The following is a 15,076-nucleotide window of genomic DNA, read 5'->3' on the forward strand; positions in this document are numbered from 1 at the left end:
TCACTATTACTTTCTTTTAAACCCACAGGTAACACATGGGGTAAAGTTGTATATAATAAATACTAGATGTTTCACAGTTTCAAAGTGAAGGTCAATGAGATTTAAAGGCAGGAAGCAGGAGTGGTGGGGCATTTTGTAGCTAAGGCTCTTCTTACCTCTTGCCAAGTCTCTTTTCTTGGATAGAATAAAGCCCTCAAAGGACTTTCTCCATCACTCAGGGTGCTTTAGAAGGAAAATAAAATGGGCTGCAACGGAACTAGCATGGTTGGAACAGAGGTCTCTTGGGCCTTCCACACAGGAGCTGTGATGAACTACAACAGGCCCACAAAGCAAGGGGAATGTCGCAACATCTTCACACCCCGGGGCATGAATGTACACGCCATCTAAGCCAACAAGCCCTGGCTGCCTAGTCCTCACAACCAGCCCAGCCCAAGATTGCTGCTCACCTTCTTCAGACATGACACAGTGCTGCTGCTGTTTCTGCAGGAACTGAGGGACGATTCCACATCTTTCTTGACCAAGGTCAGGTAGTAACCGGTTCCCAGCTGGTTTTTCAGAAACAGGGAGGAGCCCACACAGCACAGCTTCCCATGGGAAATGATGGCAATTCGGTCCCCCAGGATGTCTGCTTCATCCATGTGGTGTGTAGACAGAATAATGGTGCGGCCTGCCAGGCACAAACACAAGGAGATGTGACAGTGGGATCTGTCAATTCTCACTGACCACAGCAGCAAGGACAACAGAGATGTCACATGTGAGAAAGACCAGGGGAAGTCTTTAACCTCCATAGACATGACCTCAGGATGGCAAATCTTGGGGGACAGCTGTTGCACCGTTACAGAAAGGAGGGCAGTATTTATCTGGGAACCTGCTCCAGTGAGTGGACTAAGAGGTTGACAGGCATTCCCTACAGTCAGGGCCAAAATGAACAAGAACCCAGCCTATGTGCTCATGAATCTGAGACTACAATGTGTGTGTGTGTGTGTGTGTGTGTGTGTGTGTGTGTGTGTGTGTGTGCGCGCGCGCACAGGCACACGTTTGCCCTTTCTGCTTTTCTGATAGGCCCTTAAATAATGAAGCATAAGCTTTAAGGATCTTGCAAACCAGGCCTCCTCCCTCATACAGGATAGGCACTGAGTATGAAGGCTCCACACTTTTCTTGAGCAGCAATTCAGTTACCCTAAAAAAAACCAGCCACAATTCTCAAGAGCCATCCTCTACCCCAGTTCATGACTCGAAATAAGTAACAACATGTACCTTGTCGATATTTCAGCAGGAGCTCCCATATTCCCCTCCGAGAGTAAGGGTCCACACCTGCTGTGGGCTCATCCAGAATGACAACCTTGGATCCACCCACAAAAGCCAAGGCCACAGACAGCTTTCTCTGCATCCCACCTACAGGATAGAGCAATGAACAACCTCAATGCTGAGTAGAGGTGGAAGTGGTGGGAGATGACTCGAGGTACCCCCTGGAGGCAGCGGGGACAGGCTTCTGTGACCAACCACCCAGTCTCGGAGTCTGAGGTGTTTTTCTGGAGGAGGAAGGAATGGAAGATGGAGAAGGCCGGTCCTGGGACTCACCTGAGAGCTGGCTTGTTTTGCTTTTCAGTTTGCTGGGGGGTAAGCCAACATCCAGGGCCATCTGCTCCATCTCTGCTTTCACATGCTTCTCTGAGAGCCCCTTGAGGCGGGCATAGAACCAAATGTGTTCTTCAACTGTCAGCCTAGGGGGAAAGAGGGGCAGGTCAGCTCTGGGCTCTGCAGGATAGATGTACCTGGGCTCATTTTTCTTCTCTTCCACATCATTCTTGCCTTTGAAAAATAATCACTTTCTAAAAAAAAGGTAACCAGAAGGAAGAATTCAGGGTACACAAATAATGAGCCGCAATAGGAGCTTCTTGGGATATGAAAGCTGAAACATAATGCATCATTTGTATCCTGTTTCCTGCAGACCTGGTCACAGCGGGTTTCAGAGAGTTCTCACTTAACTGTTCTATTCACCAAGTTGGCTCAGCATTCAGAGTCAATGAAGTTCAATGGGTCTCAAGCCCTAAGTCTAAGGAAAGGGAGGCCCAGAAGCCCAAGCTACTGAATTTAGATAAGAGAACACTAAGACAACTTCACCTCCTTTTTACCCTGAAATCAAAAAGCAACTTGGTCACCGTGGCCCATGAGAGATAAGACCCACCACCCAGCACCCAAAGAAGAGGAATTATTAAGTACCACTATACTCAAAACACCATGACTCACAGGTCACAAATGGGGGGTGGGGGTGGGGCATCAGCTCCTCTCTGTGTGCTTCTGCTACTCACATGTCAAACAACACATTATGCTGGGGGCAGACTCCCAGGTTCTGCCGGATGGAACTCATCTCAGAGCGAATGTCCTTCCCCAGGATGTAGGCAGTGCCGGAAGTTGGGGGGAACAACCCAGTGAGTATTGACCTGCGGAGAAAAGTAACAGAGTCAAGAATCAGGTAGACTCAGCATCACCTCTCAGTGCTGCAGAGCCAGGGCGGGGAGAGCAGATCCTACCCTGGACACTTGATTCCTTCCAACTGGAATCTAATAGATGCCCAGAGACCAAAAACCATTTGCTTTAGTGAACAGCTGAGCACAAGCCTGTATCTCAGAAATGGAAGTTTTGGTAAGAGCATCTGAAAAACTGTACTCCTAATTTTAACAGGATGTGCTCTTTAGAACATATTTTGTATGCTTAACATCTTATACATGAAAAATGAACAAACAAGAACATATTATTGAAAGATAGAAATGTTTGTGTTTCATGGTAGAATTTCTGAGTGTCTTCGTCATGATCATAAAGTACTGGTTTTATGTTGAATAACAATAAAAATTGGTCACACCCCAAAGATCAAACTCTGGAACTGGGGGGAGGGTAGTGGGCACACTATAAACTGTAATTAATTGGTATTCTCTACCACTTTCTTGGTCCTCACAGGTCCCAAAGAAGGGAGAAAGAGAGAACTACCCAGGCTTTCTCCCATCTGCTTAGAGACAGACTTCCTGAAAGTATCCTTCTTTTTCTAGCCTGTTTGATCTTTATTTCCTTCCAGTCTCTTGCTTCGTAGCTCTAAACCAACCCACTCAGAAACAGACCACCTCAGACTCCAAGAGAGCCAAGGAATTCTGAGCAATTCATGGAAAAGGTCATTAAAAGATCCCTGCCTGTTTTAGGCTACAAGAAAAACACCTAGAAAAATCTAGACCTCAGAAAGCATGCTCATGATTAGGTGAGACATTTCCTCCCATCATGCTCCACTCTTAGCCCAGTGACCAATTCAATTTCCCTAAGTCTTCATTTCTAAGCAGGGGTTTCCCTCTTCTTACATGGTGGTGGTTTTCCCTGCTCCATTGTGACCCAGGAAGGAGGTGATCTGGCCCTCATAAAAATTTAGTGCCAAGCCATCCACAGCCACCTTCATGCCATCTCGGTAAACCTTCACCAGGTTCTGAATGGATACACCCAGCCTCAAATGAGTGGGTTCTTCCTCCATGCAGACTGTGACAAAAGAAAAGAGACAGAGGTGAGCCCACAGGAAATACTGACCTGACCAGCAGAGTGTACAGATACGAAAGTTATGTGCTTAGATCTTTAGAGCTAGACTCTTTCCATGCTCAACCTTTAATGTTGCAGACAAAAAGATGAAGTAATTTAGGCCCTTTGGGACATGTGTGCTGATGGTAGGGATGAGCTTATAATGGAACATTATATGAAAAAGTGCTGCACAAACAATTAAAATACACGATGCCAACTGTCATTTTAAAAAACATATTTCAAGGTGTCATGGATGCTCCTACCATAGAATACTACTCAGCAAGAAAAAGCAATAAACTATAAAAAATACAGCACAATTTGAATGGATCTCTTTTTTGTTTTTTGTTTTTGTTTTTTTCAAAACAGGGTTTCTCTGTGTAGCTTTGCGCCTTTCCTGGAACTCACTCTGTAGACCAGGCTGGCCTTGAACTCACAGAGATCCGCCTGGCTCTGCCTCCCAAGTGCTGGGATTAAAGTGTGCCACCGCCACCCAGCTCTCAAAAGAATTATACTGAGGAAAATATCTGTTATCAAAAAATTGCCTATTATCAAGTTCCATTTCCATAATATTCAGGAAATAACAAAATTGTAAGAATTACAAACAGATGAGTGACGAGATGATACATGATAAGTGATAAAATTTCCCAGATCTAACAAAATGAGTGTGGGATGAGGAATCTAATGGTCTGTGAACTGGACCAATGCCGGTTTTAAACTATACTTCAGTTCTAGGTTTAGAAACTATACTTTAGTTATGCATAGTGTTACTAGGTTGGGGAAATCCATGAAGAGGAAGTACAAAGGAGCCCCCTCATACACTTGTCAGGCAGATCCTTGTGAATCTGTTATTCCAAACCAAGTAGAGTCCTTTGTGTGATTGGGTGGTTGTTCAGGAGAGGGAGCAACTGACTGCTGACAATCAGCACAGGCAGCTCCGGGAAGCAGATGCTGAGCCAGAGGCTGAGGAGCAAGAAAGGAAGAGTCTGGAATGCAGGCAAGTGGGAGAAAAGGCAGCACTGGAGGAAGAAACACTGTAGACAAAGGTCTAGATGTGTGGACAGACATAACACAGTCCAGCCCACACAGTGAGAGGTACTGAGGAAGAAGAGAAGAGTGAGAAAGTAGCAGGACAGTGCATGTGGTTGTCACACTAAGGACACCATACTTTAACCACTGGAGAGCCAAAGAAGGGCACAGAAGAGAGACCTACTGACAGCATAGGAAGGAAGCAGGTCTACTGGCAGAGTAGAAGGGAGCGGGTCTACTGACAGACAGTGTAGAAGGAAGCAGGTCTACTGACAGAGTGTAGAAGGGAGCAGGTCTACTGACAGTGTAGAAGGGAGCAGGTCTACTGACAGTGTAGAAGGGAGCGGGTCTACTGACAGTGTAGAATGGAGTGGGTCTACTGACAGTGTAGAATGGAGTGGGTCTACTGACAATGTAGAAGAAAGCAGGTCTACTGACAGATAGTGTAGAAGGAAGCAGGTCTACTGACAGTGTAGAAGGAAGCAGGTCTACTGACAGTGTAGAAGGAAGCAGGTCTACTGACAGTGTAGAAGGAAGCAGGTCTACTGACAGTGTAGAAGGAAGCAGGTCTACTGACAGACAGTGTAGAAGGGAGCAGGTCTACTGACAGTGTAGAAGGAAGCAGGTCTACTGACAGTGTAGAAGGAAGCGGGTCTACTGACAGTGTAGAAGGAAGCAGGTCTACTGACAGTGTAGAAGGAAGCAGGTCTACTGACAGTGTAGAAGGAAGCGGGTCTACTGACAGTGTAGAAGGAAGCAGGTCTACTGACAGTGTAGAAGGAAGCGGGTCTACTGACAGTGTAGAAGGGAGCAGGTCTACTGACAGTGTAGAAGGGAGCGGGTCTACTGACAGTGTAGAAGGAAGCAGGTCTACTGACAGTGTAGAAAGGAGCGGGTCTACTGACAGTGTAGAAGGAAGCAGGTCTACTGACAGACAGTGTAGAAGGGAGCGGGTCTACTGACAGTGTAGAAGGAAGCAGGTCTACTGACAGTGTAGAAGGAAGCAGGTCTACTGACAGTGTAGAAGGAAGCAGGTCTACTGACAGTGTAGAAGGAAGCAGGTCTACTGACAGACAGTGTAGAAGGGAGCAGGTCTACTGACAGTGTAGAAAGGAGCGGGTCTACTGACAGTGTAGAAGGAAGCAGGTCTACTGACAGTGTAGAAAGGAGCGGGTCTACTGACAGTGTAGAAGGAAGCAGGTCTACTGACAGTGTAGAAGGAAGCAGGTCTACTGACAGTGTAGAAGGAAGCGGGTCTACTGACAGTGTAGAAGGAAGCAGGTCTACTGACAGACAGTGTAGAAGGGAGCGGGTCTACTGACAGTGTAGAAGGAGCAGGTCTACTGACAGTGTAGAAAGGAGCGGGTCTACTGACAGTGTAGAAGGAAGCAGGTCTACTGACAGACAGTGTAGAAGGGAGCGGGTCTACTGACAGTGTAGAAGGAAGCAGGTCTACTGACAGTGTAGAAGGAAGCAGGTCTACAGACAGTGTAGAAGGAAGCAGGTCTACTGACAGTGTAGAAGGAAGCAGGTCTACTGACAGTGTAGAAGGAAGCGGGTCTACTGACAGACAGTGTAGAAGGGAGCGGGTCTACTGACAGTGTAGAAGGGAGCAGGTCTACTGACAGTGTAGAAAGGAGCGGGTCTACTGACAGTGTAGAAGGAAGCGGGTCTACTGACAGTGTAGAAGGAAGCGGGTCTACTGACAGTGTAGAAGAAAGCAGGTCTACTGACAGATAGTGTAGAAGGAAGCCACACTGAGCACAAAGACACAAACACAAAACCTGGAAAGAACTGAGGCAGCTTTACCTGTAGTCAGGAACTAGGAGAGGATTAGGGCCCTGGGTAAGGAAGGGTGAGAAGTTATATAGCACAGGCTGAGCCTATAGCAGCCACCTACAGAATCTCTGGCATAGACCACGACAGCAAGGCATGCAGAAAGACTAGGTCCACAATCATGGCTAACTACTTATTCTCCCTGGCTTCACAGACTAGCACAGCTGTCCAAGAATGGAGAGATAAGGGTATACTGAATATACCATACTTTCCTAGATGTGGTGGAGATGAAGGAAGGGTTCCTCAGGAGCCCTACAGGATTCCCACTAAGTCAGTGCACAGGACAGCAACGGCATGGGTATATTTGGAAAGAAGGTATTGTATGGGATTTTCCCACCTCTACTGTGGAGTTAGAGTATTTTTAAATGTGAGAGGGATGCCCTTCCCTGGTAGGGACAGTAGCATCAAGTATAGGAGAGTGCATGTCAGCAGTACTTACTTTCTGATACTCCTTTCTGGCTGGAACCAAGGTGGTTCTTCTTATCACTTTCCTCACCAAACCAGTAGGACTTGGTACAAGGAAAATACCAGGGCCTGGGAATCCCATACTGTCCTGAAAGTAAAGCACAGGCACGATCTAAGCTAATGCCATCTCCGCATTTCTGGCATTTTCTAGCCACACCCTCTTTCTCCTTGACATGATCTTTAGGGGAAAGAATAGACCAGAGCTGAGATGGAGGTGGACACAAAATCTACCCATGGTCACTTACCCAGTAATTATAGACTTAGAATTTGATTCTCAATCTGTAAGTTGCAAACTGTATGGAGGAAGCTCAAGTTAAAAAAAAAAAAATGTTGCATATAGGTTTCCTCTACTTATTGGCTTCCTCAGAGGGGAGTCAGAGGGTGAACAAGAGCCTAAGTTCACCTCCTTATATGGAAATGTATCAAAGAGGGTTACTGTTACACTTGGCAAAGAAGGCTAAGGAAAGCATCAAAATTAATTGTTAACCGAATACTAATTTGACTAAACCATGGTAAGTGCTGAGATCTAATATATTATATTATTCATAACCTGTAAATAAGAACCAAAAGCTCTCCTAAGGCTTCCATCTCTGGGGACATAGAACCCCAGAACCCAGTCAGCACTGAGAGGAATCTACCCGGGCTCTGACCCAGTGTGGTCCAACTGGGGTCATCACCAAGCACCAACACTTAACAGCCATGTGACCTCAGGCAATCACTTAAATTCCCAGTTAGATCTCTCATTTGGAAGCTGTTTACCATGGCAAACACCCCACAGCAATCTTTCGGATCAGAGGATGTAAAGTGCTTTGCACAGTACCTGGCACATTGGGCTCAAGCATGAGAGACGTGGTGGTAGGAAGAGGTGTGCTTTTGGCACAAGTGACTTTCCTTGTACTATTGTTTTTCACAGGTTTAAAGCCCAAGCCATTTCTTGGGGAGCCCCTCATCCTTCAGCAATGGCAACACAAAGAAAAGAAAGATCTAGAGACAAAAAGGGTCTTCCTATACCAGTTAGCCAAAGCAGTCTGGAAGCTTGGGGTACCTGGAAAGACAGCTTCGATGTACCATGTCATCACTCCATAGAGGAAGGTGTCAAACAGCATCATGGACACTGCGGTGGTGAGATTAAAGCCATCTTCTTCCACCGGGCTCTCAAAGAGATTGTCCCATTGTACCCCAATGCCTTGCTCCTCAAAAAGGGCAAAGTATTCACAGCCAAATCCAAAAGCCACGGGAGACAGAAGGCTCTGAGAGAAAGAGGCAAAAGTAATGGGTCTCTGTCCCTCTCATTTATCTCGAGAAATTTAAATTTGCAAATTACATCAATCATAAGGCATGTAAGTGTTCTCCTAGAGTCCCTTTGAAGAAGTGGACTCTCTTGCAGCATATAAAATGATTTCATTTACAAGCACTCATTATGCATACACACTTCAGAAATGCATGCATGAGAGCAGGTGAGACTTTTAGAACTGTATGCTTCATAAGATATTCCAAGGCTCAAGAGTCCTATCCCCCATTCAGCCTCATACTGACATTCATCAAAGAACTTTTCCCCTGAACAGTCATTGAATATTCAGGATCAGAGGAGCCATTTTAAGGCTTGACATCTATGAGACTCAGCTCAAGGTACTTGCAGTATGCTGAGAGCCTATTAATATCTTATCAGTGACCAAGGGGGCAGCTAGTGAGTGGCTCTCACTGGTATTCTCACATGCTCAAAGACCACACCTACACTGCACAAAGGGGGAAAATATCCTGAGCAGGTATCTGTGGGAGGGTAAGTCATGTTGTCTTGTTCAGTTCAGAAATGATTACCCAAGTCAAGTACCAAAAAGGATACAAGAAAGACAGGTCACGAATGAACCACTTGTAGCCTCAAGCTATCCATGACCATGACTTTGCTGCGAGCTTATTATAGCCAAAGAGCTAGAGCAGACATGGTGTCTATTGCCTACACGAGATGCATTACCTAATGTTATTTATATCCAACCAGTCCAAGGTACAATCTGATCTCTGACAAAAATCAAATCCAACCAGTGATCATTGTAAGGGCAAAGGAGAAACAATTTAGTAAGAGAGGAGTACAGAGTGAATGTCCAACCTCCAGGGATCAGGGGTCAGTGGTGAGGGGTCAGGACTACAACCTCCACAGAATTACTCACAGCAAAGATCTTGATGGAGAAGCCCACATAGTCCTGCCAGGCTACGCATAGGACATAGGGCAGGTACAGCGTGAAGTAGATGATGCCTCCACAGGCTGCTGCCAGGTTGGCCCGAGAGAAGAGCGTGCTAATGAGGAAGCACTGTAGGATGGTCACCACGGCAAACACAGACAGGAAGACAAACACCACGCTGGGGTCACTGTAGGGCAGCAGGTTTCCTAACTGGAGAGGAAGAGTCTGGATGAATGTGGAGAATCGGCAAGCCCAGCCACTGGCTCATGTGATCGTAATGCTGATTTTTAGTCATAATTCTTTCAGAGATAATGTAGGGGAACCATGCTGCTCAATTTTCTGATGCAGAAATCCAAACCCAGGAGAAATAACTTATTTGAGATTACACATGAAAAAATTCACAGCAGAATGATGGTAAGTGCAAAGTCTAGGACCTTCTACTTGACCGCAGTTGATAATTTTGCTGTTTCTCACAGAGATAATGCTACCTGGCTTATCCTTGTCTAAGGACAACTACTGCCTCTAAGAAAAAGTTGTATGAGACAACAGCCTATGCATCCTTTCTCTCCAAAAATGTAGAAAGAGGCCAGGCAACCTTAACCTTTCCCTGGTAGCTACAAAGTCTTCATTCACGCACTCATCTAAATACTTGTGAATATTCTGAGTCCTGAGTTCACCCATAGGGACCGCGGACAGTAAAGTAGGCCCTGTGAATACGAAGTTCTCTTAATCAGCTCCCACACACTGGCCAGAGGACCCATACCCTTGTCACAAGGCTTAGGTCACTGCCCTCAGATACCAGAGCGTGAGAAAAAGGATTGTTCCAGAACTGCATGCAAATGCATCTTGGTTCTGTCATCCTAGAGTGCTTTAGTGAGGCTCTGACCTGCCTTGAGCACTCAATGGGTTACAGTGTAGGTAGGATACACTGAGGCAGCTCACAGCGCATACTCTACAGAGTACTTGGCATCCACAAGTGCTCAAAAGTAATATATAGTAGCTAGTGTTAAGATGAATGCTACATCCTTTGACTTTGTTCTCTGTCTCTCTCCTAGAAAACACTAACTTTTATAAGAGGCATCTTTATATGAAATAACTGTTGAGGCAAGAAAGCTAAAGAGTAGGTTTGTGTATGAGACAAAAACTTCATTGCCCAGACTCCACTTTAAGGGAGGGCTTACCTGGCTATAGGTAAAAGACATCCAGATGTTAGCATCTCTGTTGTCATAGCTAGGAGAGCTACCGGGCCCTGAAAAACCCCTTTCCCTGGTGAGACCCCATCCAACGATTGACAAAATGGGACAGAGGGTATCAGGCCTTGGAGACAAGAATTTAGACTTCTCAACTCAATGTGGGAAACTCTTGGACAAGCTGCATACTCTCCAGAGCACTCCACTGGGTTGCTTAATCATGTTCACCTCCTCTCTCTGCATGATCCAGGATGTGCTCCATCTCTCCAGACAGTGATCCCTACTAATATACATATATCAAAACCTGCCTCAGTCTCTTCCTCCAGATAACCAAACCTGTAGTAGTGTATAACTTTTGACTACTGCTTTTACAAACTTGGAAATAATCTCCAATACCGCTAAGGATCAAACCTTACGTACACGGTCTGCTACAGGTAAATTTGTGCTTTTCTGGATGGAGTGGGGCCACCTTACCTTCAAGATGACAACCAGCAGGCCAGCGCTCACAAGCAGAGGGATGAGGCTGCTGATGAACCAGCTAAACCAGAGAATGCCATTGTCCAGACCCATGATCCGCATGGTCTCCTTCAACCGCGCCTCCTTCTCATATACAATGCCCTTGATGATCACAGCCACAGAGTAAATCCAGGCCAAGGTCATGAAGAGAGGCATGGACCGACTCATCACCCTCAGGAAACTGAAGGCACAGATAAAGAGCATGGGGAAAATGAAAGAGACATGTGTAAGCCAGGCTTAGGTCCAAGGCCTTGCATACTGGAGGAAAAACTACATTTGGGTCACCAAGGGAAGGCCCACTGGACTCTCAAATGACCAAATGTTTCATTAGCAGTAGACAGAGATGAGAACCTTGGCTGACAGAGTACAGCCATCCAAAATTGCTTTAGGGGATCACTTTAATAACTAGGAAATGGGGGTAATATTAAAATAACGGTAAGTTACTTTACTAAGAACTAAATATAAAGGGTGGGGGCAGAATCCAATTTGGTCTCTCACTGAAGGTCAGTGTCTCTAAGACCATCTCCCACTGACCTGATTTCACTCTCACACCGTGCAGGAACACGCATGTACACAGGCACTCCACACGGAACTGCTTATTTAACAAAGACGTTGTTGGGACACTCACATGTCATCAACGTAACAGGGGTAGGGCATCTGTTGCACATAGACGCCCGTTTTCTTCTCAGTTCCCGTCAGCACTCTGATGATCGCCTGCTCTACCACATCCTGCAAGTAGGCGAACCCCCCCCAGACGTAGCGCATATCCTCAAAGGGGTCAGCCCGGGGACCGGGGTCCCAGTACCTAAAACCAAACAAGTGATCAAACATTCCCACAGGCATACTGGAAATTACCCACAGTTGCCCGCCATTTCCTTGGCTACTCTTCCTATTTCTCTATCTCCTACTCTTCTCTCAGTTGACAAGTACATAGATTCTTGAATAGGAAGCATCACAGTGAACACACTCCTTATGGGTCTATTTTTCTTTCCCTTTTATTGGTGACCTAACATTGCACCAGACGGGCATACTAAAATTTCCTCAACCTTACTCCCTTTTTTTGGTTGACTGCCTCTTTTTATAAAAATGTGTCTGGCTAGTGTGGAGACCCCCTAAAGGCTTTCTCCTGACTTTTAAGTCTTTTGGGTTAATCTTTTGAATAGGAATGTTGAAAGAGAAAGATTAAAATTTTATGGCCTTTGATTAACAGTCCCCAGCAAGGAAGTTTTAGCAAAGTCATGCTGCTGATGATTTGGTGCTAAAATTCCTTCCAAATTGCTAATAGAGTACAGTTATAAAAGGCATCCAAATTATGTTCTTGAGCATGGTAAGACTGGGCTTGTGGGATGGGATTCAGCTTACCCATCCTTGATCTTATTGGTCCTCTCCACATTGTCAATGTCCATTCGGATCTTGTACTTAACATGATGGGGCAGCTCCACACTGCCAGGAGTGACTCCTGTGAACACGATACCAGCCCAGAACTTCCTCTCCTCCAGCAGCTCCATGGACTTGTTGATGAGGCGGACTTCTGTTGGAACGGGCTCAAGCTTGTTCAGGTTGACACACTGACAGAAAGAAGGATGGTCTCATTGTGACATTGCTGGCCATGAAGACAAGCAGTGGCCAGAACTCAGTCTCCTTCCAGAGGCAGGAACTGGCTTCTCGAATTTCTCAATCTCCACCACCTAGTCCTCTCTAAAACAGTTTTCCATGTTTCAACCAAGCTTAGAACTGAGATTTATGTGAAATACTGAGCATTACCTGCATTGTTTTGTGTGAGGGGAAATGATCTTATTTTATTCTATTCTGTTTTCTTAGCAATGCTGAGTCACGGCAACTAACCAATTAAATTGATAAAGAAAAATTCTAGTCAGCCTTTTTCCTTTCCATCATTTTTAGGATTAAAGTTTTAAAGCTTTATCTGTCCCAAATTCGATTAGATAAGTTTCATAAATAATGCCTTTATAAGACACCAATTTATTATATTAGAATCAAGAATATCAAAACATGGAAAAACCTGTAAGATAATAGATACAAACATGGAGTCTATTTGAAGTAAAGCTGGAAGTAAGTTTATTTCTCATGAAGCCGTTCATCTAGTGTTTATCTTGTCCACTAGGCCTGCAGGATATAGCTGTCCGTGACACCACACATTCATTCTAAGCTCTCCTTCTGCCTTTATCTTTATTTTAACATCTCAAAGGAAAATGCTCTTAGTCTTTGCTAAAGGATGTGCATAGCAGGCCCTCACCTCCATGAAGCGAGATATCGTCCGGATTGCCTGGCTGGTTTCATTGAAAGCTTCTCTCCATGTATACACAGAGCCATTTGGGGACTGAACATTCTCCGGGTTCTTGGCCAGAAATGCCATGATGTCTTGGGCGGTCCAATCTAATCCATCCAACTTCTGTTCCCAAAACTGGTCATTGCCTCTGCTGTCTAGCAGCGTCTGTCATTCCAGGAAGAACGTGGGGATAGGAAACATCAAGTTCATGGTAAGGCACTACATCACACACCACACCCTTTTTCTCCTGCTCAGTCTGTTTGTGTATCTTCACAGCAACTTGTAAGACACATTACAAGGCTTCTATTTGACAAAGAACTGAAGTTGAAAACACATGCTCGATATTGGCCAAGGCGAACTGATGACCTGAGACACAAAGTCAGACCTCGGAACTCACAGTCCACAGGCTCTCCACTGTACCAGACAGTGGTTAACCGTTTTAACTCTAACAACAGTAGTAATGGTGTGCCGAGGGATCTATTGGCATCATAACTCACACAACTCCGTGAGGGTGTACCTTGATACTGCCCATTCCACACACAGGAAAACTGAACTTCAAGGATGTTAATGTAGCTAACGAGCAGGAAAGCCAGGCTGGAAAACACAGGCTCCCTGATTCCAGCACACCCACTGCATCAGATCTCCCCTCTCTTTTGAGACATGGTCTGACGATGCCAAATAAAAACCCTATCTCTAGGCTGAGCCCACTCTTAGGGCTTAATTAATTCAGGGAAGAAATACTGTTGGTTAATCCCAAATGATCTTTCCCAACCCCGGGAACATATGGATCATGACGAAAAGGAGACCTGTTTCCCTTCACCTGTCAGTGTGAAAAAAGTCACAGGTAAGCCATTCTGGTCCTCAACCAGCCAGTCCAGGGAGACTGGGGCAGAAGCCTGTACAGATGCCCTGCCAGAAAAATGGGGCAACTGCTGACTGGGCGAAATGCAAACAGCTGCCTTGCTCATTTACCAGGTTCCAGGGGAAGCAGGAGGCCCTTGCTCTGTTGAGCTGGAAAAAAGCCTTAAGAGCACCTTCCTTAACCAGTCTTCTTTTCCCCTGGGTGGCTTCTTCCTTGTTGTTTTAATGGGAACATAATGATTTTACAGAGTGTATCTACTATAATCTCATTAACCATTCCTGCACTGCATAGCATTGAGTCTATCTCCAATTTCTCACAATAACAATTACAGTAATAACATATTCTCTCCCATGATGACTTCTTTAAAACTATTGCCGTAGGATGCATGGGGGCGGTGGTGGGGGAATAAAGCTATAGATTTTGAAACTTCTACTTCAAATTGCTTTCCACAAGGGAACAACCATGCACCCTGACACTGGTGAGGTACCCCTGTAATTGTTCGTTAACAGATGCACAAGTGTACCTCACAAAAGTCCACAGAGGCATGGGTTGTCGGCTCTGCAACTACTTTATTTGGATAAACGGAAGTGAATGAACAAATAGGAGCAGAGAGATGGGATGGTGGCACCTGGCTGAGCCCTGCCCCGTGTGGCTTCTAAGCAGTATGGCAAGAGGACATCCAGACCCAGTGAGGTCACTGACCCTATGGCATCTCCAGAGAGCCTGAAAGGAAAAGAAGACCAGGCATTTCACATAAAATACTAGATAGAGAGAAAACAGGGCCTGGAGATGAAGGACCATGTCCAGTCCAGAACAATTAAGAAAAAAAAAAACAATCAGGTTAGGTCAGAGGGTCCGTAGACTCAACAGAAAAGTGTCTTAGGTCTGCAGGATATATAACAGGAGCAGATAGAGCCAGAAGCAGGGGCAGGAGAGCCTAAGGCAGCAAAGTGGAAGCCCCAGGCATCACCTTGTATACCAGGCTCAGGATGCTGAGGACTGAGAAACCCAAGGTGATGGGTTAAAGTAATACTCCTTAGGTAAGGGAAGAAAGTATTGGGATACAGCTCCTCTGATTCCCACTGACGGGATGGCAACTCCCTACTCTACATCCCTAGCCCAACCACCCTTCTGTACTGCAGATACCAATAGCCATCAGCTT

The 15,076-nt window shown here is 45.6% G+C and overlaps 1 protein-coding gene across 1 annotated transcript in view; it reads right to left on the minus strand.

Moving 5' to 3' along the window:
• Nucleotides 1–15,076, minus strand: part of Abca1 (ATP binding cassette subfamily A member 1) — a 124,305-nt gene that overhangs the window by 36,026 nt on the left and 73,203 nt on the right. Inside the window, exons 12-23 of the mRNA XM_036177706.1 lie at nucleotides 13,020–13,217; nucleotides 12,128–12,333; nucleotides 11,394–11,570; nucleotides 10,724–10,946; nucleotides 9,048–9,269; nucleotides 7,928–8,132; nucleotides 6,857–6,970; nucleotides 3,348–3,519; nucleotides 2,313–2,444; nucleotides 1,582–1,724; nucleotides 1,258–1,395; nucleotides 447–667 (exon numbers count right to left, since the gene is read on the minus strand). Coding sequence (XP_036033599.1) covers nucleotides 447–667; nucleotides 1,258–1,395; nucleotides 1,582–1,724; nucleotides 2,313–2,444; nucleotides 3,348–3,519; nucleotides 6,857–6,970; nucleotides 7,928–8,132; nucleotides 9,048–9,269; nucleotides 10,724–10,946; nucleotides 11,394–11,570; nucleotides 12,128–12,333; nucleotides 13,020–13,217 — 2,151 coding nt within the window. The remainder of the gene's footprint in view (nucleotides 1–446; nucleotides 668–1,257; nucleotides 1,396–1,581; nucleotides 1,725–2,312; nucleotides 2,445–3,347; nucleotides 3,520–6,856; nucleotides 6,971–7,927; nucleotides 8,133–9,047; nucleotides 9,270–10,723; nucleotides 10,947–11,393; nucleotides 11,571–12,127; nucleotides 12,334–13,019; nucleotides 13,218–15,076) is intronic.

Source organism: Onychomys torridus, chromosome 2, assembly GCF_903995425.1.
Source record: "Onychomys torridus chromosome 2, mOncTor1.1, whole genome shotgun sequence".
Lineage (NCBI taxonomy): Eukaryota > Metazoa > Chordata > Mammalia > Rodentia > Cricetidae > Onychomys > Onychomys torridus.